Source organism: Artemia franciscana, chromosome 20 (genome assembly GCF_032884065.1).
Source record: "Artemia franciscana chromosome 20, ASM3288406v1, whole genome shotgun sequence".
NCBI lineage: Eukaryota > Metazoa > Arthropoda > Branchiopoda > Anostraca > Artemiidae > Artemia > Artemia franciscana.
The window spans coordinates 10,814,588-10,838,190 of record NC_088882.1 but is presented as its reverse complement, the minus strand read 5'-3'; the positions used below and the strand labels follow the sequence as shown (position 1 = coordinate 10,838,190).

The 23,603-nt window shown below is 36.2% G+C and overlaps 1 protein-coding gene across 3 annotated transcripts in view; it reads right to left on the bottom strand.

Moving 5' to 3' along the window:
* LOC136039745 (PRKCA-binding protein-like) overlaps positions 1-23,603 on the bottom strand; it is a 95,107-nt gene that overhangs the window by 62,126 nt on the left and 9,378 nt on the right. The window contains exon 1 of one of the 3 annotated variants that reach the window (XM_065723588.1): positions 8,120-8,252. The exons of the other annotated variants lie outside the window; for them this stretch is intronic. Within the exon in view, the coding sequence (XP_065579660.1) occupies positions 8,120-8,154 (35 nt within the window). The 5' untranslated portion in view covers positions 8,155-8,252. Of the gene's footprint in view, positions 1-8,119; positions 8,253-23,603 lie in introns of those variants that run through there. 3 annotated transcript variants of the gene reach the window in all.

The window sequence follows — 23,603 nt, the reverse complement described above, 5'->3', positions numbered from 1 at the left end:
AAGAATTACTCCTGACATCAATGAAAAATAATGTGGATAGTCTATATTCCTTGTCGAGGGTAAATAGGCTTAAGATTAATCTTGGTAAGTCAAATTTTATCATTTTTTCCCAATCTCTTGTTTTGTGTCCTTGGACCATGAAATTATAACACGTTGCAGAATTTTAAAGCATCCTTTATTGATAAGGTAGCTGGGGGTTTATATTTATGAGACTAGAAGTTGGAATCATCGAGATCAGAGTATTAAAAATAATAGTGACATTTCTGTGTTTAGGAGTGAAATACATTAAAGTTGAATTTGTTTTGTTGTAAGGTTTTTGGTGCCAATTAGGTATTAGCTGTTCTACAATTTATTTAGTCATGTATTATTTTTTTAATGTATTTTTGCCATCCCCTCAAATTTTTCTACTTCTCAGGGTGGTCGTTAATACTGATGTTTTTTTTTTGTTTAAAATATATATCTCCCTCTCATTTTTTCAGTTTTTAGCAATCTAAGTAAAAATTAAGTTTGGCCCCTTTAGGAGTAATTTCCAAAGAGTGGCCTATGGTAGGCAAATTAACAAGGTAAATTTGGTACTTTAAAATGGATTTAGTGGGGATTAAACATTACTAGGATCACTGTCACTGCAGAACAAGAAAATTCCAAGCAAGCATAAGATTAATTTATGACAAATTAATGACATTTAGTTTTGAAAGGAAGCAAACTGATCAGTCAAATGACAGTTAAGAGATGAAGAGATTCTGTAGATAATGTTTTAGTAGGACAAAAGTAAGTTCTAGGAGATGCAGAGGATACCTGACCTAGTCTTCATGCGTAGATTGATAACTGAGAAGTGTCTGAATTATCTGAAGTTCTTGCTTTTATAGATTATCAATGTGCATTTGATTCAGATTATAGAAAAGCGTCAGTCAAGTTCTTATATGTGTATTGTACAGGCTACCAGATAAAAAAGGTCAAAGTGATTAGTACTACATGCAAGAAAAACATTTTTTCAAGGTTCAATCAGGTTTAATTAAAAAAAGGAAATAACTAAATTTAAAGTACACTGCCCTGTGACAAAACTCACGTTGAGACCCATAAACATAAAAGATTCTTCACTAACACGTAGTACGGCTCCCACTTTACTCTTCGACACATCCACGTGCCTCCTCATTATATATATTTTTTTTAATCGTAATAATAGGGTTCCTCCCTCCCTCCCCAGACATACAACCACCTCACCTGAATATACTAAAAAATCTAAGCTTCATCTAATTTAATTTATCTTTCTTTTTTTATCTTTCACTTATTGACCATTAACTAAATATTTATTTAAACTATTTTCGAAAGACCTGAGGGAGCTCCTACATCTCAGCTCTTTTGGAAGCATGTTCCACACTTTAGCACATGCTACATCCGCGGAAAAATCTGAACGTAGGCCTACTGTTGGAGTTCGTCTCACTTGAAGGTCAAAGGCAGAGCGCGTGTTTCAATTATGTAGTTCAGATATCAACCGAAACAGATTGTGGAAGGGAGATGGAAGTAAACCGGATAAAAATTTAAAAACAAAAACTGAGCACGACAGACGGTAAAGGGAACCAAGGGACAGATAGTCTTCTACATTTCCAACAATTTTCAATGCACGCTTGTGGATTGAGTCAAGTCTCAATCAATTGCGGCGGTTAAGGTAGGATGAGTGGTGCAGGGTGGAATTGGAAGTTTAAGATAGCTGCATTGTATTCTTATTTTGATGGACTTAGCCCAGAGAAAAGGCAGGAAAAAAATCGTGAGCTTGGGGACTGTAATGTGGTTCCAGGCACATTCTAGTTAAATTTTAGCTTACTGAATTTAAGAGTTGTAATGAGTTATCTCATTGAGATAATAATTTTTGTTTTAAGTTTTCTAATTTATATAAATAATTATCCATAAAATTGTCCCCTGAAAAAGACTGACAACTTGCACCAACATACCCCATCCCTTCTAAAGGTCCTACCACAATATTTTTAACCTCACAATAGATGTTACCCTCTATACTTCTTACTGATTAGTAAGTCCTATTCAGAATCATCAGGTGCTTACAACCTGGAAATTCAAATAAAAATATTTGAAGATGCTGAAGTTTGAAGTGAGATTGAAGTGGGATTTTGAGGTCATTCTTACCTTAAAATACAAAGAAAAAAAATCACACAAATCAGGATTAATCCTCTTGCATCAAAAGAATGCTCGTAGTCTCTTTAATTAAGAATATGAGCATTCTTTTAAAATAAAAAATAGTCTCCATAAGAATATGGAAATACAAAAACATCTTCACTGCCAGCATTAAATCAGAGAGGTTAATTCTTTTGCCAGTTCATAAAACAGAAACAAAGAGAAACTTACAGACATAAAAAGCTTCAGAAACAATTGAATCAAATTTGAATTTTGTCCCCATCTAAACAAATTCACCATAAATGCTGTTTACATTCTTTCCATGAACAATCCTGCCCATATCCTAGGTGATGGTTTCTTCTGTACTAAAGAAAATCCTGTTGTTACATCTAATATTCAATGAAACAATGCTAAAGAAAAAATCTTAAGTAAATGTTACTCTTTCAACCTTAAAGAAAAACGCAGACTCTGCAGTCCAATTTTTCTCATTTAGCCAAAAAAAAAAGGAAAAAAAACATCTTAAAACCCACACACAACAAACTGATCCAACGTTAAGAATGCCTAAAAGTATTTTATACTGCACTTCAGGTTTGGAAACCTGCTAAATATACCAATACCCCAACAGCAAATTATACTGTTTCCAAGGCCTCGCCACATGCATTAACTACAAGGGTCCTTAAATAATAAAGCTGCTTGTCAAACATACAAAAAAAAAAAAAAAAAGAATCCCAACCTGATATTTTCCAAAAGTGGACAAAATCTTTGATTTCAAGTTATTATTTATTTCTTATAAAATAGTTTGGTCTAGGTTAAAATGCAGAACAAAGGGCCTCTTCAAACACATATATACAGTACCTAGTTTGCCTTTTGGTAAAAGTGGCTGATTGCCTTCACGCAAGGAAAGACTAACAAGAGGTAGTGAATAAATACAACTGATATCTTTATTTAGGTTTTATAGTTGACTTGATTACTTTACTGGCTAACATTATATGGCATTGGTTATTTTTTAATAAATATTATTTACCTTAGTTAGCAGCTAGCACAGTAACCATCATTTACTAGATTGCAGCTACCATTGCAACAACAATTAAAATTATTTCTGAAAATTATTTATTGTTCATTACAAAAGGTACTATATGTAGCAATGTCCATTAAAATAAGTCATTAAACAGCTCTCTATTATGTTGCATTGCCCTGTTAGCTGCAGAGAAGGAGAAATTAAAAAAAAAGATGCTTTCAATGCAGAAAATCATTGTTCCTGTCACTTTCCTTGTTTTCAATCCAATGTTTTTTCTGTGTTGTTCAAGCCAAGGGAATGAAAGTTTCCTTTGTATGGTTTTCAGACAAGGTAGTTCTCATGGTGTACTCTGCAGTTTAATCTGACATCATTTTTAGGAGTTTTAGGAGTATAGTGCTATTTAACAGCTGTGAAAAAACAAAGCAAAGGGGTGACAAATAAAAATGACCAGTTAGCCAGTCTCAATGCTTTAATATAGCACATAGCTAAAACAGAAAATAGCTATGAAATGGAAATAAGAAGATATTTCTCAGAGGGGTAATAATTGCCTGGCCACTGACCCCTCCCCTTCTCTAATTGGTGTGCCAGATTAAGAGATACTTAAAGTGGTATATTCATTTTGAAGCTAGCAAATTAATAAAGAAAATGAAAAAGTTACTTTTACTTTGCATAAAAAGTGAGTCTGTCATTGAAATTTATTTCCTCTTTTTGAAGAAATACATAAATAGCAAAAGAATACTATTGTTTGCGTTTTAGTCAATACTCTAAATTTAATGGTCACTACCTGTGGCATCAATTCACAAAATCTAGCAAAGTATTTTTCAAAATCTTGGGCAGGAGGACGTTAACAGATGTCTCCCTACCCCCCCCCCACAATTGAAGCCACTGATTACTACATGTATCACTAGTAATATGCTTATCTGCAGTTTTTCATTGCTTGGATTGCCATATTTCTTTCTTTAATGGGTTTTACTATTGACAACCAATTAACAGCATCATATCATTGCCAAAGAACTGAGAACAGCTGGGTAAATATATTATTTAAAAAGGTTTAAAAACATGGACGCAAATGGAAAGAAATGTTAAAATCTAATTAATTCAAACTTCATATTATAAAGTAGTAATTGTATTGTTATAGTGTTTTCTTGCAGTTTTATATATGGCCTAGGCATATATCTGGCCTTTTATGGGTGGAAAGGGGTAGATATTACCACAATTGTAACCATTATAATTGGAAATAAAGTTGATTAGAGAATTGAATAGTGATACTCTGGACAGGGACATAGCCTAAACAACCAAAATCAGTTGGCCATGTAAGAAGACCTGAACACACTATCTAGATGGTTATTGGACTGGTATCAGCTGTTCAATGCTTCAACATTCAAAATCCTACATAAGTTTCAAACCACAAGGCTCAAGTTGCAAAAGCAAATCAAACACTAGGGCTTATACAACAACATTCATCATCAAGAAGCCACATGTATCAAAGTCTATAGAAAGCCATGGTTTATATGCACCTGGAGCTCTCTCCCCTCCTTCAGTAAAGGTGGATATAAAGGCACCCCAGTTGACTCAAAGAAAACCAGCAATGCTTACCCATTCATTGCAAGAAAAAAGTCTCATTTAACTCAAACTTCCAATTTAATGTATAATAGGAAAAAAACTAGGCCTACATGTTATAACAACTTGGAAGTTGCTAGAAAATGACCTCTTATGTCTGAATCTTTCCATGTTTCTTTTTAACAACATGACAGGGTTAAATTCTAGATGAGGGGCTGAATGCTATCTTAGACAGTAGTTGAGTTAAGGAAAAAAACTTTCAGAAATTAATCCAGGGCCTGAAATACTTCTTTTAATGTACTATCATGCTACTATTTCTGACCTTTCCTTATTAGCAGGGCTTACAAGATTGTATAGAAGACAGGTATATACCTATCACATACCCCATAAGAAATGGTTTACTCATTTTTAAGTTTATTTTTCATTTGACTCTAGGGTTTGAAAACATAAATTCTGTAGCCTCAGCAGGATTTTCAGCCTTGTCATGTCACAGGAGCACAATTTTTTCAAGTTACATATAGTTCAACTTATGCATAGTTTGAGTCACAGAATTCATTCTATACTAGGTTCAACTTATACAGGTAGTGGTAAAATTCTAGTTGATTGACTTTTGGCTATCTTGGAAAGGGGTTAGGTTAGGAAAATGAAACTTTCAGGGATGGGTCTAAAGGCTAAAGTATGTCCTAGGAAGGTATTTTGAAGTACCCACCTCCACCCCTTCTCCCTCTAGAGGGCCCTGAAATTTTTCTACATGAGGGTTTAGATTAGGAAAATGAAACTTTCAGAGATGAATCTACAGACCAAAGTATGTCCTGGGAAGGTATTTTGAAGCAACTACCTCCACTCCTTCTCCCTCTAGATGGCCCCTGACTTTTGATGACCTATAAAAATATGTGTTATAAAAGTGAAACCTTGCAAAATAGATCTGCTTAACTGAAGTACAACAAAATTATTTTCAGCTTCATAACTTTGCTCAATTCCATTTTATAAGGTTTTAAAGAAATGCAAATACATATCGTTTTTCTTTTGAAAAAAAAAGAAAACACATTGATATGGCTCAAAACTCTACTTAAGTAACAGGAATTGCATTTTCAGAACTAGAGGCAGAGAAAAGGCAACTGGTAACTGAAAATTAAGGTAAAATGTTGTTTTGTCAAAATTTCAATAGGTATAGACCTGTCATGTAGGCAAATTTCAGGGCCCTCTAGAGGGAGAAAGAGTAGAGGTGGGTACTTCAAAATACCTTCCTGGGACATATTTTAGCCTTTAGACCCATCCCTGAAAGTTTCATTTTCCTAACCTAACCCCTTTCCAAGATAGCCAAAAGTCAATCAACTAGAATTTTACCCAGGTAACAATTTAGAGAGGTAAGCCACATAGGAATTTGAGTTACAGAGGTACAAAATCGCTAAATTTACTGCCTACAGCCACTACAAAGTTGAGAATAACTTTATTAGTGCATTATAGACTTGATATATCAATACTTTACATTCAAATATCAAGACTTGACTTTCAAATGTCAATAATAATTTAGTTTCCTAGGAAACAGACATGATATGTTTAACAAATTAATACATATCAAAGCTTATGTGTTGCAACTTACATACTGGGGTTATGACTATCAGAAGTCCATTGGAAAAAGTTCAAGATAGAGAGGTAAACTTTGACTTGTGGAGGTGAATTGAAAAATTAAATGACAACTCAACTACTGACTTTCAAGTCATAGAGGTAATTTTTGGGTCACTTTGACTTACAGAGATAAAATATGACTGCATAATTACTTTGAGTTATCCATGGTTTTTTCTTTGACTTATAGTTTTTTTCCAAAAAGATTGAAAAAAATTCAAGATATTGAGGATTTTGACTGGTCAATGTTCCTATTACCTAAACAATTGTTTAGGGTCATGAAACTATTTTTTAGATGCATTTTGACTTTTGGAACATCTTTTCTCTCTTGCAAAATTACTGCATATTCACCATTATGGAGTTATTATATATTTGCACATTAGGGGGGGGGGTAAAGCAAAGCATATATTAAATACAACATTTGCTTCTAGGATCTTTATTATTATTGTTGTTATGTGTTTTCTTTTCTTTTTGAATAAATTGAAATTGAAATACAACAATGGTTAGTTTATGTATTTAATATATGCTATGCTTTACCCCCACCCCCTGATGTGCAAATATATAGCCCAAATTTGTTTCTAAACTATTACAGATTTGGGCAAAATTCTAGTTAATTGACTTCTTGCTATCTTGGAAAGGGTTTAGGTTAGGAAAATGAAACTTTCAGGGATGAATCTAAAGGCTAAAGTATGTCCCGGGAAGGTATTTTGAAGCAACTACCTCTACCCCTTCTCTCTCTAGAGGGCCCTGACCTTTAAAAATATGTGTGTTTGCAAAATAGATCTTCTGCTTAATTGAAGTGCAACAAAATTGTTTTCAGCTTCCTAACTTTGCTCAATTACATGTTATAAGATTTAAAATATCCAAATACATTTCCTAAATTTTGAAAAAATTTAGAATTCAGAATTCTACTCAAATAGCAGAAATTGCATTTTGAGAACTAAAGGCAGATAGCAACTAGTAACTGAAAATTAAGGTAAAATGTTGTTTTGTCAAAATTTCTATAGGTATAGACCTGTCATGTAGGCAAATTTCAGGGCCCTCTAGAGGGAGAAGGAGTGGAGTGGGTACTTTAAAATACCTTCCTAGGACTTACTCAGCCTGTAGACCCATCCCTGAAAGTTTCACTTTCCTAACCTAAACCCTTTCCAAGATAGCAAAAATTCAATTGACTAGAATTTTACCCAGATTTGTGATTTCAAATATCTGATCAATGAAAATGAAAATGATTGTAATTCTATATGTTTGGGCCAGAATAACTACATAACAGTGAGTTTGCAGTAGTTTTGCAAGAGAGAAAAGATGTTCCAAAAGTCAAAATGCATCTATTAACAATAGTTTCAAGACCCAAAACAATTATTCAGGTAATAGGAACATTGACCTTTTGACTTATCAAGGTTTGAAGTATCAAGAGCTGTTTTTAGGCTTATATCTTTAAAGCTATATCAGGAAAGAGTAAAAGTAGGCTATGGAGCTCAAAATATTTTTTGTGCATCCAAGCTCTGAGTTAGATCTATTTCTGTAGGTTGTGCTTTTATAACAGGCTACAGAGATTATCTAAGGTCAGCACCCTTTGGAGGGAGACAAGGTGAGTGATATTAAATACCCTTTTAAAGCAAAAATCCCCTTACAATGATATCACTCAAACAGTGAAACTCCATTAGATTGGATTCTTAAAAGTAGGCTGACACAGGCTATTAATTTGATTAAGCTAGGCTCGACTATCTGAAATTATGGGGTTTGTTTTCAGGCACTGTCCAGAAAAGTTATGGGGAATAATTTCTTTACATTTTATCTTCCTCAAAATAAAAGTCGTTGTCCATAATTGATTTTTTCACTGTCCCAGATAGACCTATCACGTGTAATTATTTTGATATTTTGACGTTTCAAGGAATGTTGCTTGTTTCGACCAGGATTGCCAAAGCGACACTTTTTCACTCTGGGTGACACCGTGCCACTATTGGGTGAAAAAGGCAACTTTTTGAAAAAAGGACACTTTTTGGCATTTTTCAAAATCAATACCATATGTATTCATTTTCATTTTTTTTTCTTAAGTGCAACTGCTTTCAATTTGTGCTTTGTGCTTTTCAGGTTCGTTTTCGTCTTAGGGTTTTTTTTGTCGTATCCGCACTACTTTCCTTTTGAAAAGCGCAAAAATTCAAACGTGGTGAAACATGTGACTGGCTCAAAAATATATACAGATGGATCTGTCCAGAGGGAAAGAGCTGGAGCAGGAGCATGTATCCCATCCCTGAATTTGAACATTTATTCTCCTCTCCCATTGGGATCTTCTATCTTGTCTGCTGAATTATGTGCCATCCGCCTGGCCTTGGATGCACTTATAAATTATAACATGGAATCCGAAAATATACTCTGTCTTTCCGACTCTAAATCAGCATTACTACTGATCCAAAATATTAATAGAATTGCTAATGACAAAGATTTATATAATATTAGAAGACAGCTTCTTATGATCAAAGAAAATGAAGTTTATTTTCAACATGTTCCTAGTCATAAAGGTATAAAATATAATGATATGGCTGATTCTCTAGCAGCAAAGGCTTCCATGTTATCTCCTAGTCCTTCCTCTGACCTCAATTCACGAGATATTATCAGGCAAAGATCCAAAGTTAATCACAGTAAATTAATGTTATCTCCATTTCATACAAGATTAAATACAGTGCTATATTATCGGCTGAAATCAGGTGCCCTACTTCTAAATAGCTTGTTATTTAATTGGAAGCTACATCATTCTCCTTTATGCCGAATCTGCTTTTCAGTAGAGGAAACAATCCAGCATTTTTTGTTTGATTGTCAGGCTCAGAGTGAGGAGACTGTTGCTCTTAAGCGTTTCTGCTCCCTGGCTAAGATTCCAAATACTTATACAGCTATCCTGGATTCTAACTTGCCATGGGAAATTGATCGTAAGATATTTAAGGCTGCAATTGATACCTTAAAAGAAGAGAAATATTGTTTAATAAAGATTAAAGCTTGAAGAAGTCTATTTTTAAAGGGACGGGATTTATCCATAGTTTTTGATTGTACAGAAGAGAGCGGGAATGAGTAGGAAGAGCCGTATTGGTACCGGCCGGCCTAGTGCCTTAAACTGCTGGGGACAGGTAGCTCAGGTACTCGCACTTCCCACAATCAATAACAATGTATTATTGTTCATAATCGTATATATCCATTGTTTGCAGACTGGAGGAGAATAGCGCTTCCAGTAGCTAGTTTTTCTGGAGAAGAAGTCAAAGAGGTGAAAGGACTTGTTGTTAGTCCATATACCTCCCTACAATTTTTGGAACTGGAACTGCTCAAGAGAGTTTAGAAACGTTTTTTTGATAAAAAAAAAAAAAAAAACAAGCAAGCATATAACTTCTGGTAAGTAAAAGCTTAAGGTGTTTTGTGACTTTTATTCTATAGGAGTATGCAGAGGTGCAGCCTGGATAGTAGTTAGTAGCAAACTATCCGATTTGCTGCTGCTTAATCATTTTTCGAACAAGGGTGAACCTCAACAGGTTCTTCCCAAAGTCAACCTAATGGACACACGATTTTCGTTTTTTGCGTCGTTGGGGGGGGGGGGATGACACGGGACCAGATCCAAACATGCAATGAAAAAACTATGCAGCTTTTTTGTGTGTTTTTTAGGTCAACTTCACAAAATTTTCAAGTTACAAGTATAGGACCAGGGGACCTATCTAAACAAATATACTGGAAAAACGACCAGGCTCTCACACCATGTAATCAGGGCACCTATCTAGACTTTCAAATTTACTGGGAAAATGTGCAGGTTCTCACTCTTGTGTGACCAGGGGACCTATCTAAACTTTCAAATATGCTGGAAAAATGAGGTTCTCACTCGTGTGGCTTGGGGGTAAATATCCAATTTTTCAAATACACTAGAAATATGAGCAGGTTCTCACGCTAGCAAAATGACCCGGTACTAGTACGAGGCCCCTAAAGTAGTTCCCTTAAATCATCCCCAGGACCCTAGAGCAATCCCAGGCATCTCTGGGACCACTTGAGGGCCCTATTGAGTGCACTGGGACTGCAGTAGGGTCTCCCTAGATTGGTTGTAGTTTCCCCTAAGGCAACCCCAGAGCCCTACAGCCTAGGGCCCTTACTTGAACCTAAATTTTAAAGTTCACAGCATAAATCAGCGTTTCCTCCATTCCCGTATGTAAGCAGCTACTGGGTTGTCTCTCTCCAGAGGCCAGCAGTATTGCGCTCAAGACTGCGGCCCACCTTGTCTGGTGTGTCTCCTTTATTGGATGCATATTCTGATGGAACCCATCTCCTTGCTTGTTGCTCAACGCCCCAAGGTTTTCAGGAAATGTCTCTATGTCTGAGAACAGGAAATGCTTGTTTATACTTATTTAACACCCGAGCTTCTGGAAGGCCTCTATCATGATGTTGAAAAATATGACATGGTTAGCTGCCTTTGTGTTCCCCAGAAATAGGACCAGGGGACCTATCTAAACAGATATACTGGAAAAACGATCAGGTTCTCACACCATGTGATCAGGGCACCTATCTAGACTTTCAAATATACTAGGAAAATGTGCAGGTTCTCACTCTTGTGTGACGAGGGGACCTAGGAAATGTCTCTATGTCTGAGAACAGGAAATGCTTGTTTATACTTATTTAACACCTGAGCTTCTGGAAGGCATCTATCATGATGTTGAAAAATATGACATGGTTAGCTGCCTTTGTGTTCCCCAGAAAGTTGTTCACCACTTCCAAAAACGAATTCCACGCAGCATACTTTAGCGTGTTCATGGAGTTTTAGAACTCTGTGTGTTTTATGAGCTGCCGTATCTGTAGGCCTTCAAAAATACCAGATTTTAGATCCTCAATGGCCAGTTAAGGAAAGGCTCGGCACATGTGGCTGAAACATCTCCCATTTTTGTCCAAAGTTTTCGTGAACTATTTCAATAATCCGAGCATAATGTGTAGTGGTTGGATCAAGATCTGTTTGTAGTCAAATAGGGGTTTGTTTGTAATGTTTCTTGCCCCAGGTACTAACTGTTTTGCGCCAGCCATTCTTTCTTTACGTAATGCTGGGCTCAGTCTCAACTGTCCCACATACATAAAAAGCACGGGTACTCTGTGAACCCAGACTGCTGATCAACTTGAAAGTTCACCGTCATGAAGAGGACATAGACAATCCTTCGGTGCTGCTCATATTAGATTTTGTCGAGCACGTACTTCACTGCTTCATATTTCTTTTTGAGAGTTGTAGAATGTGCAAGAGAGATTGAGGTGAACTGGTTCCCATTGTGAGGAGCACACACTTCAAAGAGAGCTCGTCAATGAAGAGTCACCTATCCCTCAGATCTTATTGAGGAGCTTCAAGTTTACCAAGAAGACTGGTAACATCTCGACAGTATACGAGATCCTCCTTCTAGCAGAAAAAGCCCGGGTAGTCTTCAGGCCTTCTATGACAGGAAGTGATACGCGCTTTGCCGCCAAGTAGATTATTCTCTTTGAGTCTGGAAGCTAACAGCTCGGTGAAGGCCTTCGACAAGCTGAAATCCCAAACCAGATAATTAAGCTCATATTGTAAAAAGAGCTACGGACCATGTGCTTTATACTCTTCTTTTTATCCTCCCCCGTCTGCACTGGTGGCCTCGTCGCCGCTTTCAGGAAGCTTTGTGGGCGCTGCCACAGGTATTTCTTCACACTGAGCAACTGGACAGTGGGAAGATGGAAGGTGCGGGTACTGGAGGCTGTGCTAATTCTTCCAGTCGATACCAGTAGTGCTGATGACGCAGAAGTAACAATCCAATGCATGTTTAACGGCTCCCTCAAATCATCAAAATCCTCAGCTTCAGTTAAGTTTTTACGCTATTCCTCTACTGCCAAAGATATTCCACGCATGTCTTGCACACCATGTACGGTGCCCAGGACTTATCTTGGTCATCCAGCTTGACTTCAAAGTAACTTTCGTAGGTATGCTTTGAAAATCCTGTTACGTTTTTCTTGTCCACTCACAGCGTTTAATATCCACATATGTAGCAATATACTTCAGGGTCATTCCTGTATCACCGTTACGCCAAAGCCATATCAACCAACCGAAAAATTGGTATCCCGGGATGTTCTTGCATAAAAAATAAAACGATGTAGATAGGCCAGAAGCCTGAGAAAATTCATATGTCATGTACTTCAAGACGTCCTATGATTTCATTTATTTATCCAACACCATGTCTGTAGGAAGGCCAAAAGAATGAAAATTTGCAGTTACAGCTACTGTAAAAGATACTTCTTTGGAACCAACACCTGAACTATCAAACATGATAAGATGTGAAAATTGACAACCTGGTCTATCAGTTGTGACAACATCAATAAGGGCAGCTAAAGAAAAGTGTATTGCTAAATTGTCTAAAGTAACCAAAACCCAAAATATTGAAGATAGACAAATGCGTTTAGCAGATATGCAACAGCAAGTATCAAAACATGTCAAAGATGAAAATGAAGAGCAAAGACACGGGTCGTTAGAAGATATGTGCGAAAAAGAGAGAATTAGATGGACTAATTAGGATACCAACCAACCAACCAACACAGAAAAATCTAGGTTTTTGTCAGGCAACAAAGTTTAAAATCAATGATTGTCTAAGGGTTAATTACACAACCTCACAATAGCGTACACACGTATGCAGCTACTTTATGGAAATAAGTTAATGTTGTAACTTGATATATATTTTTCAAGAAAAATATAATTGAACTCAAAATCTCTCATATTATCATAGGCATTGCTCGTCAGGTAGGCCTACGGCTGTATCTTAAAAAGTTGACATGATAGAGTAAAGTAAATGTTATATTCAGACTTGGAAAACTAAAATTAGTCTGAATCCGTTGAGAAATTGCTAACGATTTTTTGGCTGTTGCCCACCGTAAACCAGTATTTTGACCAGAAAAGTAGCTTTTGTAGATATTAATCAATAAAAGAACGGTAGTTAAGCACACAAATCAAAATTTAGGATGGAGGCAATAGTGTAGCTCCGAAATGTTCATCTATCCAGGTTTTGCAAAGGAACACATGTGCAATTAGATTCCCAAGTGTGAATATCCATTGATATATGCACTCATCTTTGACTAAACACCAACCCGTATACAAAATCAGATAATTTTACACTGAAAAAATGGCAAAAGATTGTTCTTCCTTCTTAAACTGAAAGTCGACGAAAGAAAATCGTCATGTTCAGTTATAGCCTTTAGACAGAATGTTTGATCCTAGGCGGGCGTTACAGAAGAGGCTAAGGGAATTAAGTCGAAGCTTCAGGGAATGTTAAAGGAGATGTTGAACTAAATAAAAGATACTAAGTGCATCCAGATTTTCAAAATACATGTGTGCAATATCTTAGGAAGGGTTAAGGGTGTCAACTTGAAACTTTCAAGGCTACTACTACTGGGACTAATTGTCACTGTGGCTTGTTGCAACTGTGACTACTTCTGACTACGACTACAAATACTTGTGATTGCAGCTGTGACTACTTATAATTCTGGCTACTTGTGACTGTGATTGAAATTGCTTACAGCCGTGACTACTTGTGACTTCGTTTGCTATCTCTTGAGACCGTGACTACTATTGACTGTGACTTTGACTGCTTGCGACTGTGAATACTTGCAGCTGTGACTAAGACTACCTGCGATCCCGTATGTATTTATATGCGACTAAGACTACTTGTGACCATGACAGCTTGCGAAATCAACTAATTGCCACTTGTACTACTTGAGACAGTGACTACTTGTGCCTGCAATTATTTGCGACCTGAAACTACTTTTGACGGCAACAGCGACTACTAGCAACTGCAAATACGACTAATTGTGACTGTGACTAATTACAACTGTAAATAATTGTGAATTCAAAGAAAACTATTTATAACTACTACTGTAACTTTTTGCGACTGGAACCTTTTGCAACTGTAACTACTTGCGACTGTGACTATGACCGCGTCTGCAGAAACTTGCATCTGGACTTATGACTACTTGCGTCTATGACTACAACTTTTTGTGACTGACATGCGGAGAAGAATGTTTCGAAGAAGAAAGTTTCAAAGATAAATTTTGTAATGGGGAGGGAAGGGGATTTCCTGGAATGCTTTGAAAAACGGTGTAAATTTAAATTAAACAAAATCAATTTTTTTACCTGAGAGTAAGGAGCAATATTAAAATTTAAAACTAAAGATATTTTTCCGTAAAACACAACCCTTGCTCTTTACTCTAAATCTTGGCTTTTTGTCGTAATTCTTTAAGAAACACAAGGGTGGCTGAAGTTGAATGAAAAGTATTTTCAAAGAACTTCAAGACTTAAGCGTAAAAACCAAGAGATGAGGAAGGGACAGCCCCCCTAATGTACATAATAATTTCTATTCATTCTAATGTTTAATGTTGCTCCTTACTTTTCATTGAAAAAAAATGATTTTTTATTTAATCTAGTAAAGGCAAGGGGAGTAGCTACGGTAGTACACTGCTACAATTTTGCAGATAAAACAATCCACTTATTACGATTATTGTATTTGATGATAAAACAACCCATAAGCTATCATGATACTTGCTTGAAAGTAAGACAGCCATCCCCATATGGATGCTGTTATTAGCAAAGACATTACTGTCTAGACTTCATCTAACTCAATATACGAGTGAAAGTTAGGAAGGGAAACATTCTGGTTAATTACGACGTTGCTAAGCCTCAGGATGGGAAGATCAGTGTAAGTTTCAAAGATCAGTCTAATATGGATCTAGTAAGCATGGATCGAGTATGACAATATATTAAATCAATGGAATAATTTTGAGAACATACTTTATGATGTATCAGAAAATGTCCAAGGGAGAAGAGTGTGAAATGAGCCTTGGAATACTTGCAGGAATAATCTATTCATGGTAGAAGAGAGAATAGCTTTCGCAGGAAGTTTAAGTGATGGATTATAGAAGAAAGTAAAGGAAGTGGATAAGTTATTAAGTAATGGATTAAAAAGGTTTGAAATAGAGGTGATGAATCCAAGTAATGATGCCTCACTGGTTTCCACGAAACACATAGCCGCTACTCTTTTCTTCTAGATCGTTAATCACGAGGAAGTTTAACGGCAATTTCCACTAGACGCAGGTACCATCAATTTTCCTCAAGCTTCAGATATTTGCTTCGTAAATGGGAGTGTTTTCTTCAAGATGCAGGTTAATTACTTAAAAATCTACGAGGGCAAGGGAAAAACCTTCTGGGCCTATCAATCAAGATGCACACGTAGACATTACGCATTAGTTTTTTGGCTGTTAAATACTTTGTAAACCTAAAAATGTAGGGGAAAACCTAAGGCCAAGGCGCCAGTCAAGTGGGAAAGCACCTGTCGTGAAAAAAAAATTGATCTTGATCTAATATTTAAATATAAAGATGAAGTAATCTCACGTGGTATGTTTATGTTCCAGTGGAGCATTATAATCCAGCAAAAACAGGTTTTGAAGTTCAACGACACGTGATTTGTTAGATCATAATACTGATCATGTCAGTATTATTTGTGCATCGTCAGAATAAAAAGTTGCATTCTATTTTCTTAAGTGAAGATGAAATATTCCAAGAAGGCATGTGTACATGATAGCATTGTTGTAGCATTGACTGCTGACAAGGAGAAATACTTGAACTATGGAACAAGTGCTATGGTAGCAGAATTTCTTACATATGCCTGCATTGTCATGTCAGTAGGGAGTTAAATTTTTATGGAGTACCAAGAAAATTCAAGTATTATAGTAGTGAATATGCGAGAATAACCTCACCATAGAAACTACAGTTGAAAGAGAACACAAACATAAGAATAGTAGTACATGACGAAGGGCAGATTTTTGCTTATGTCACTGCTTCTTGTAATACAGTACCACTTGGAAAATCTTGTCACCATCCTCCTATTATCAACATTCAACGAAAGGTAAAAAGAAGACAGCCCCCCTACATTATCATGTAGTATATCTGGTCTAAGTGCTGAAACAGCAATCTATGTAAAAATAATGTATTAATAGACAGAAAATTCATTGGTAAAATAAGAAGGACACTAGCAGACATTATAAGCAAGGGAACTAAAGATGAATTGATGAAAAACAAAGCACCGGCAAGCGTTACTAGTACACTCAAAAGTTAACTAACAGATATATACATTAAATCATGAATCATTATTTAAAAAAAATAATGTTTCGAACATTATTTATTTCGTTAGACACTATAGTTGTTTACCGATCCTATTTCTAAGGTGCCAATAGTGACGAGCTTTACTGGGCATCCGGACTATAGGGCGGTGGCGATAAGATAGATATAATCTTTATTCTTTGCTACTCTATAATCAACAGCAAAAGTGTTAGGATTAAAAATGAATAATTGGACCGACAGAAAATTATAGGAAATCTTGTTACTTTGGAAAAACTGTCAATTTTAAATAATCAGTTTCAAAGATTGCTGGTGCAGAAGAAAATCGTCACTCAAATAATGATTGACAAAATAAGGAAAAATGACTCTCCGTCTTTGGTCTATTGTATGAAACTTTTACGCAGTAGGCCAGATGAATCAACTCAATTTATTCACATACTAATCGAAGCAAAAAATGATATTATTGATTTGCTTTTGAATGCTACCAAGAAATTCTTTTAAGACAAACGTTTTTGCATAGCAACAACGAACAAGTCAAAAAGTTTTGTAAAACCACACGATTACTCCTCGTCCTGGAAGGTGTTCGTTTTGTCAATCGTAAGTCAGTTTCTTTTTGGAAGTGGATAGTCAACGCTGAAGAAATGTTTTACATATTTGAACTATGCTTGTATACCAAGGACAGCTGGTAGTCCTATGAGAATTGTACAATATTGATGACTATGGCAAAAAGTGTAGATTATGCAATTCCTGTAAATTACAGTGGAAATTATGAAGAGGATATGCAGTGGAAATTAGGGACTGAAATTTGTATCTTGAAGATTACTGTGACTCTCACACTAGAGGTTTTCTGTGCTCTAATTGTTACTATGATAAATGTTATCAACGGGAAAAGGCTTACCCTAGGGTCATTGGAAAAAACCCTAAACGTCATTTCAGTTTATCTTTATCGTCGAGGTAGAAACATTTTCTTGAAAACAAAAATATTTTGAATATTTTTCATTTTAGTTTTATTCATTTTATTCTGTTGTATGTGCTTTCTTCTTATATAATTTTGTATTGCTGAGGACGGACCTTGGACACAGGGCCGAATTATCCATTCTAATTTCTTTCCCGCTATCTTGAGAAATTCAAGACAGCTTGTCAAGGCCATCCCTTTAGGTACTTTTGAGGATTAATAAACTCTTGCGCAACCAATCTCTTAACAACTTCATTTAGATTAAATAGTTGCACAACTGTAACTGCTTCCGATTGGGTGTTTTTCTTCTTTCCAAGTTAATTACGCATTTTTCTAGCCTTACTTTACTTTTAGATTATTGTCTAGGGTACTAGGAGCAATAAACTCAGAAAACACGAACATGGCGATTCTAATGGTGCACTGAAAGATCAACGAGATCTCAACAATCCCACTAATGACGATTTCCTAAGGCGCTGTTGGGGAACAATGAACACTGAACAAATCCAGAAAAGGTGGTTCTACCTTTCTTGATGCCATTGCAAAACAGATTGCGCAATGATCTAAGATGATCGCTAAGCATTTTCCGAAGATTTCAGATAAATTTGACTGGTCTAGGATTTGAACTTGGGACTTCTAAGGAAGAAAGAATGACATGCTAGTCAACGGAACTAACAAGTCAATGGTAATAAATTGTTCTTAGAAATACATTGACAAAAACCCTCATATATCACCTCCTGAATTAACAATGGAGTGAAATGAGTATTATCTCATTAATAAATGCAACCACACCCATAAATACTACTCTCTTATTCCTTAGTGGTTTACATAGCGACATGTTTTCTTTTCAAACGACATAGTACACTCATTTTCTAGCCTCTAAGCAGTTTCTATTGAATTTGTGAATTATTTTTCTATTTTTCTACTGTATAACGCTTCTGAATTGGAATCCGATTCATTTTGTATCTGCTCACTTTTCGTAAGCCTTCATAACATGAAATGCACCGTATGTGAAATCCAGCACAGGCTTTCCCTTGTAAAGGTCTCTTCATGCTTTCTAGGTTTTTCGGTTTGGTCCATCTTGAGCCGCGAGGATGGCAAAGGCCTAGCTCAAAATATTTCGGATTTGCTTAGACATTTGTTGTGCACCATTCTGCTTTTGGTGAAAAGGATTGTGATTAAATAAGCCTTTCCATTGTCTTTTACAGACGCCTTTGACCTCTTCTCAGAAGAAAGAGAGTAGGCAGAGAGAAACGGTCCTCGAAAAACCATAGCTATTCTTGACACCAAAAGGCCTTTTTCTTTGGTTTTCTGTGCTTTTTCTTTTTTTTTTCAACAATTGATTAAGCACATGTAATATTTGTCTTGTCACTATTTGCAAAGAATTTGACATTTCTTTGTTTTTTGAAGAATATATTAGCTTTATACAGAACAAGTGATATTTGTCTTGCCATTATTTCTCTCCTTATCAAGTTTGATCTCTTAGTCAATTGATCTCATGAATACATTAATTATTGGGTGAAATAATAATGTGGTTGTGTATTCTTGCGAGAGCAGCGTTATCAAACGCATTGGCGAAAGCCAGGTGAAAAGGATGTGAAGCACGTTCCAAGCCAAGCGCGTTTCACATGCTTTTTGATATCAGTCTGCGGGAAATGGTCGACAAAAATTTTGCAGAAGATATGATATGCTACTGAAGGAAAAGAGGGAGCGAGGGCAATTAAGCAGTGTCGGCAGCGACAGACATCGTATCTGTGGTGTGTTGGCGCAAATCTTTTAAGCCCTGTCTTCATTATGGCTTTTTACGGCCGAGGCAGTTGGGGAGGCTCATAGTGAAAACAGGTTTTCTCGCTGTACAGACTAGACATTTTGGCTGAAAACGTAAAAACTAAACAACGCATTTTTTCATTTATCTTAGTTGTACTACTCCAACTTTTGTTTACGTTCCTGTAACACCGCAAACGCAGCACAAATGATTCAGAGTTCCTGAAATAAGACTGCACTTTCTAATTTTTGGTCAAAAACGACGAAAATGAAAACGGTCGTGCAAAAAGCGGCAACTAGTACAACCGAAGGTGCGAGAGAACCCGAGAAATAGTACTGAATTCTGTTTCTTCTTCGCGTATTAGGCGATTTGAGGTTTTGCATGGGATTTTACTTATTTGAAGAGCCGCTTTGCTTTTAATTGAAAAAGAAGAACGTAAATCTGGCCCTGGAGTAGTGGCGAGAAAGCCATTTAAAGCCTTTTTTGTCAACTTTTAAAGTAGCTGAATTTGTGCTGAATTTGACACTTTAGTCTCAATTAGTTTTGGCAACCCTGAGTGAATCTGAACAATTATTACCGTTGAAAACAAGAAACTCGCACTTGTCAATATTTAGGTACAAGCCGATATTGCGGAAAGCAGAAGTAACTGAGTTCACTGAACGGGCAAGACCAGACTCAGTTTGACTAATCAGAAGAAGGTCATCCGCATAAGCCAGATATGAGATATCAGATGGTCCTAGTAGGCACGTAGTCGATATTTTTGATAGTACATATTCAATACAAGCATTAAAAATATACGGCGAAAGAACTCCCCCTTGTCTTACACCGCAACGAACAGGGATATGACCAAAATAAGAATTATCTAATGACTTAAGGCGAAGGTAAGAATGGGAGTACCAAAAACGAAGCACGTGAATTACCGACGGATTTACTCCTCTCTGGCATAATGCTGTCCATGCTTGAGTATGACAAACACTGTCAAATGCTTTAGACAAGTCTAGGGTTGCGAAATGAAGTACACGACGAGTGAAAGAGTTAGGTTTGTTCAGAGTTAATTGCTGCCCCAACAACCTTAGGCAATAACCTACAAGTAGCTTGACGCTAGATAAATCGATTGCACAATTTTCTGCATGTTTTGTATTTGGTGTCCTTGCTGGTTTTTTTCGGGGGTGGAGGTTAAGTTTTGAGGGGAGACACAATTTTGAAACAAGCACCAACAACAGGTGAGATGCCTGAAAAAGCTTTTATTTCAGGAAAATTATGTCCCAGCGATCCCTTACGGACGAGACTGGACTCGTCCGTAACAGTTTTGATAACGAACTGTAAGTAAGGAGCTCAGTAACCACACAACAGACTCAGCTCAATAGTAACCGAAACTCTAAGACGGAATTTCAATCTCAGTAGATTCATCAAAAGAATCAGCTTATTATGCTGATTCCAAATATTATTATGCGCATTCATCAAGTTTAGTAGGCTATTACCCATCAAAAGTTACGAACCTGAGGAAATTTGCCTTATTTTTAAAATAGGGGGGGGGGAGAATCCCTTAAAATACAGAAATTTTTTGGGTGGGTGTGCTTGGGGTGGATTTTTATAGGAAGAATCTTCCTTGGACTGTCTTTTCAGACTCTCTCTCTTTCTCTCTCTCTCTCTCTCTCTCTCTCTCTCTCTCTCTGTATATATACATATATATATATATATATATATATATATATATATATATATATATATATATATATATATATATATATATATATATGTATATATCCTAATCAAGGTGCATATGAAAAAGCAAAATCAATTTTTTATTTGGCATTATTCGGCGTACTCCCCCAGGAATGCCGACTGCTGACGTTCAGAGTTGTCTACGAAAATGTACAAAAGTGTTGCAAATACGATGATGAAGATCGTTCCGCCTAAAGTTCGAAACTAGAGAACACCTACAAAAAGCGTTAGGCAGTCCTCCTAAGATTGGTTATGAGCGACTTCCTGTTGCCCCTTGCGAATACCGACTGCTGACGTTTAGAGTTGTCTACGGTAATGTACAAAAGTGTTACAAATACGATAATGAAGATCGTTCCGCCTAAGAACTCTTCTAGCCTAGTCATTAAATCTCTAAGAAAAATATCCTGCTCCATCCTGATATCCCGCTATCATTGGTACTGCACTAGCTGTATTATGGCTACAGTAATAGAGGCGAACCAGAGCCCGTAGTAACTAAAAATGAAAGAAAAAACGCTTTTTAAATAAATCTTAAAATAAAAATAATCACCATGTATGTCAGGAATTAGGACTAGTAACTAATATCCATGTTAAACTGAAAAGTATAAATAATGACAAAACAAGTTTATGAAAACTTCAAAAAAAGCTTCAAAACCCTCAAAACGGTAGTGGATTGAAATAAATAGTAGGCTACACAAGTGGAATCACAATGGTCAAAAATCTCAAGCAGAGCTTTTCTCCCTAAATTGGAACAATTTAGGAAAGTCACAATTTAGCTTGGATAACGTTGATGCATTCTCTTTTTCTCTGGTGCTTGTGTCCTAAAAAAACAATCCTTTTTGTCATTTGTCGATAGATTACGCAAGGTAATTTCAAAAAAAAGGGTTTTTGCTTTTTATAGCAAGCTTGCGGCCAAAAACTTAGAATTAAGACATTAACCATGGGTAATTAAATAGCTGTTCTCAACCTATAGCAGGGAGCTTCACGCTGAGCAAAATTTGCGCACGTAGGTCTAATAGGGATATAAACACATCAAACCCACAGAGAGCTGTATGTACAATCACAGTAGCACTGAGGGAAAGACAGCAGGTATTTTGCGTCCACAGCATGGACTTATATTAATTGCCAGGCCGAGCGGTAGATTAATGATAGTCTGGTCAGATAAAAAAAAAACATTATACAGTGGAACCTGTGCTAAGTAGATTATCAAAGGACTGGGACATTTGCTTCACTGAAGGCAGGTTTTCAATAGAATTTCAAGGGATGTAATCATATTACTAAAAAATATAAAATATTTATTCAGTTAATCAAGGCTCTCCCTTGAAGTGTTGCACATAAATCCAATAGCTATTCATTCTTTTTTACATTTCCACGTTATTTTGTCCTTTTAGCCCTATCTTCTGTGACTTCAGTCTGATACTCGTTTCTCAAACCAGGTATCCTGAGGGCTATTGCTAAAATCAATAAACTTGTATAATTTTCCTCATAATTTCCTATAGATGTCGTGTAATTTGCCTAGATATTTAATTATTTTCTAGTAATCTGAATAGGCCCCATGAAATTTTTCTTTTGTATAACATGAATAGGCCCCATGAAATTTTTCTTTTGTATGTCTCCAACTATGCCACCGGTGCATCTTGACCGAATGTTGTATAACCATGTCCTTGTCAATGACTTTTTATTTAATGATCTAAAATGGGTGCAATTTCAACATTTTGAGACTTCATAGGTAATAAAATAATGGCAAAAATGTTGTTTATCGGCCATTTTTCCCAAAAGACACCTTTTGTGCTTAAATACGAGTGGACGGATTGTGGGACTTCTTGAGAAATTGAAGACTCAAGATTTCAGATTCTTCAAAAATCAAACCCTTCTAGAATTCAAATAAGAAAAACAATACTTAAAAATGAGAACGGGCTGCTGAATAATGTGGGGCAACTTTAATGTAATAACATTAATCTATTTCAACCTTGAAGCCTCCAGTCTCTTCCAACTTCTAAGACTTCTAATGAAATTATTATAGTTTCCATTTGAGCTAGAAGCACTAGAATCTCAAACAAGCATACCTAAAACAACAAAATTTTATTTCGTCTGGTTATAGTTTGGAACTAATGCATTAGAGAGTGCACTGTATTTTACTCTGGCAAATACGAAGTGTGATCAAGCACATTATTCACACCATTCTAAAACATATTTTACTGATGGCACGTTTCAAGCTAGTGCTGACTAATTCTGGTAGAGATAAACTTACCTTGGAATTTAGTAAAGTTTTATTGGCAAGTTGTCAATTTAACAGCCCAATATACAGTATAGCCCTTACAGCTCATTATTTTGGATGTCAGCTTTTCCTTTTCTTTTAAAGCCGCTTTCCAAGGTTTATAATAAAGCTAGAAACTCATTCAGGAGACTAATGATTCGAGAGTCATTCCTTTACTCAACCTCGAATCACTGTCAATTTTTTCGTGAACAGTTTTATTTTTCTCAGCTTCATGGTGACCTCCCCCAAGTGTTCCACCGTATTTACCTCCTAACAAAGTAACTATCATCTTCGCAATAGAGAGAGAGAGATAGACATCGGTATATTTAAAAACTATCGTAGCATAGCTAAATTCAGTTTTTTTTTTACAAAATCATACATTTAAACAAAAATCACACACTACAACTCGGCATAGAAAATTGATACGAAGAAAGGCACAAATGAGTTGGC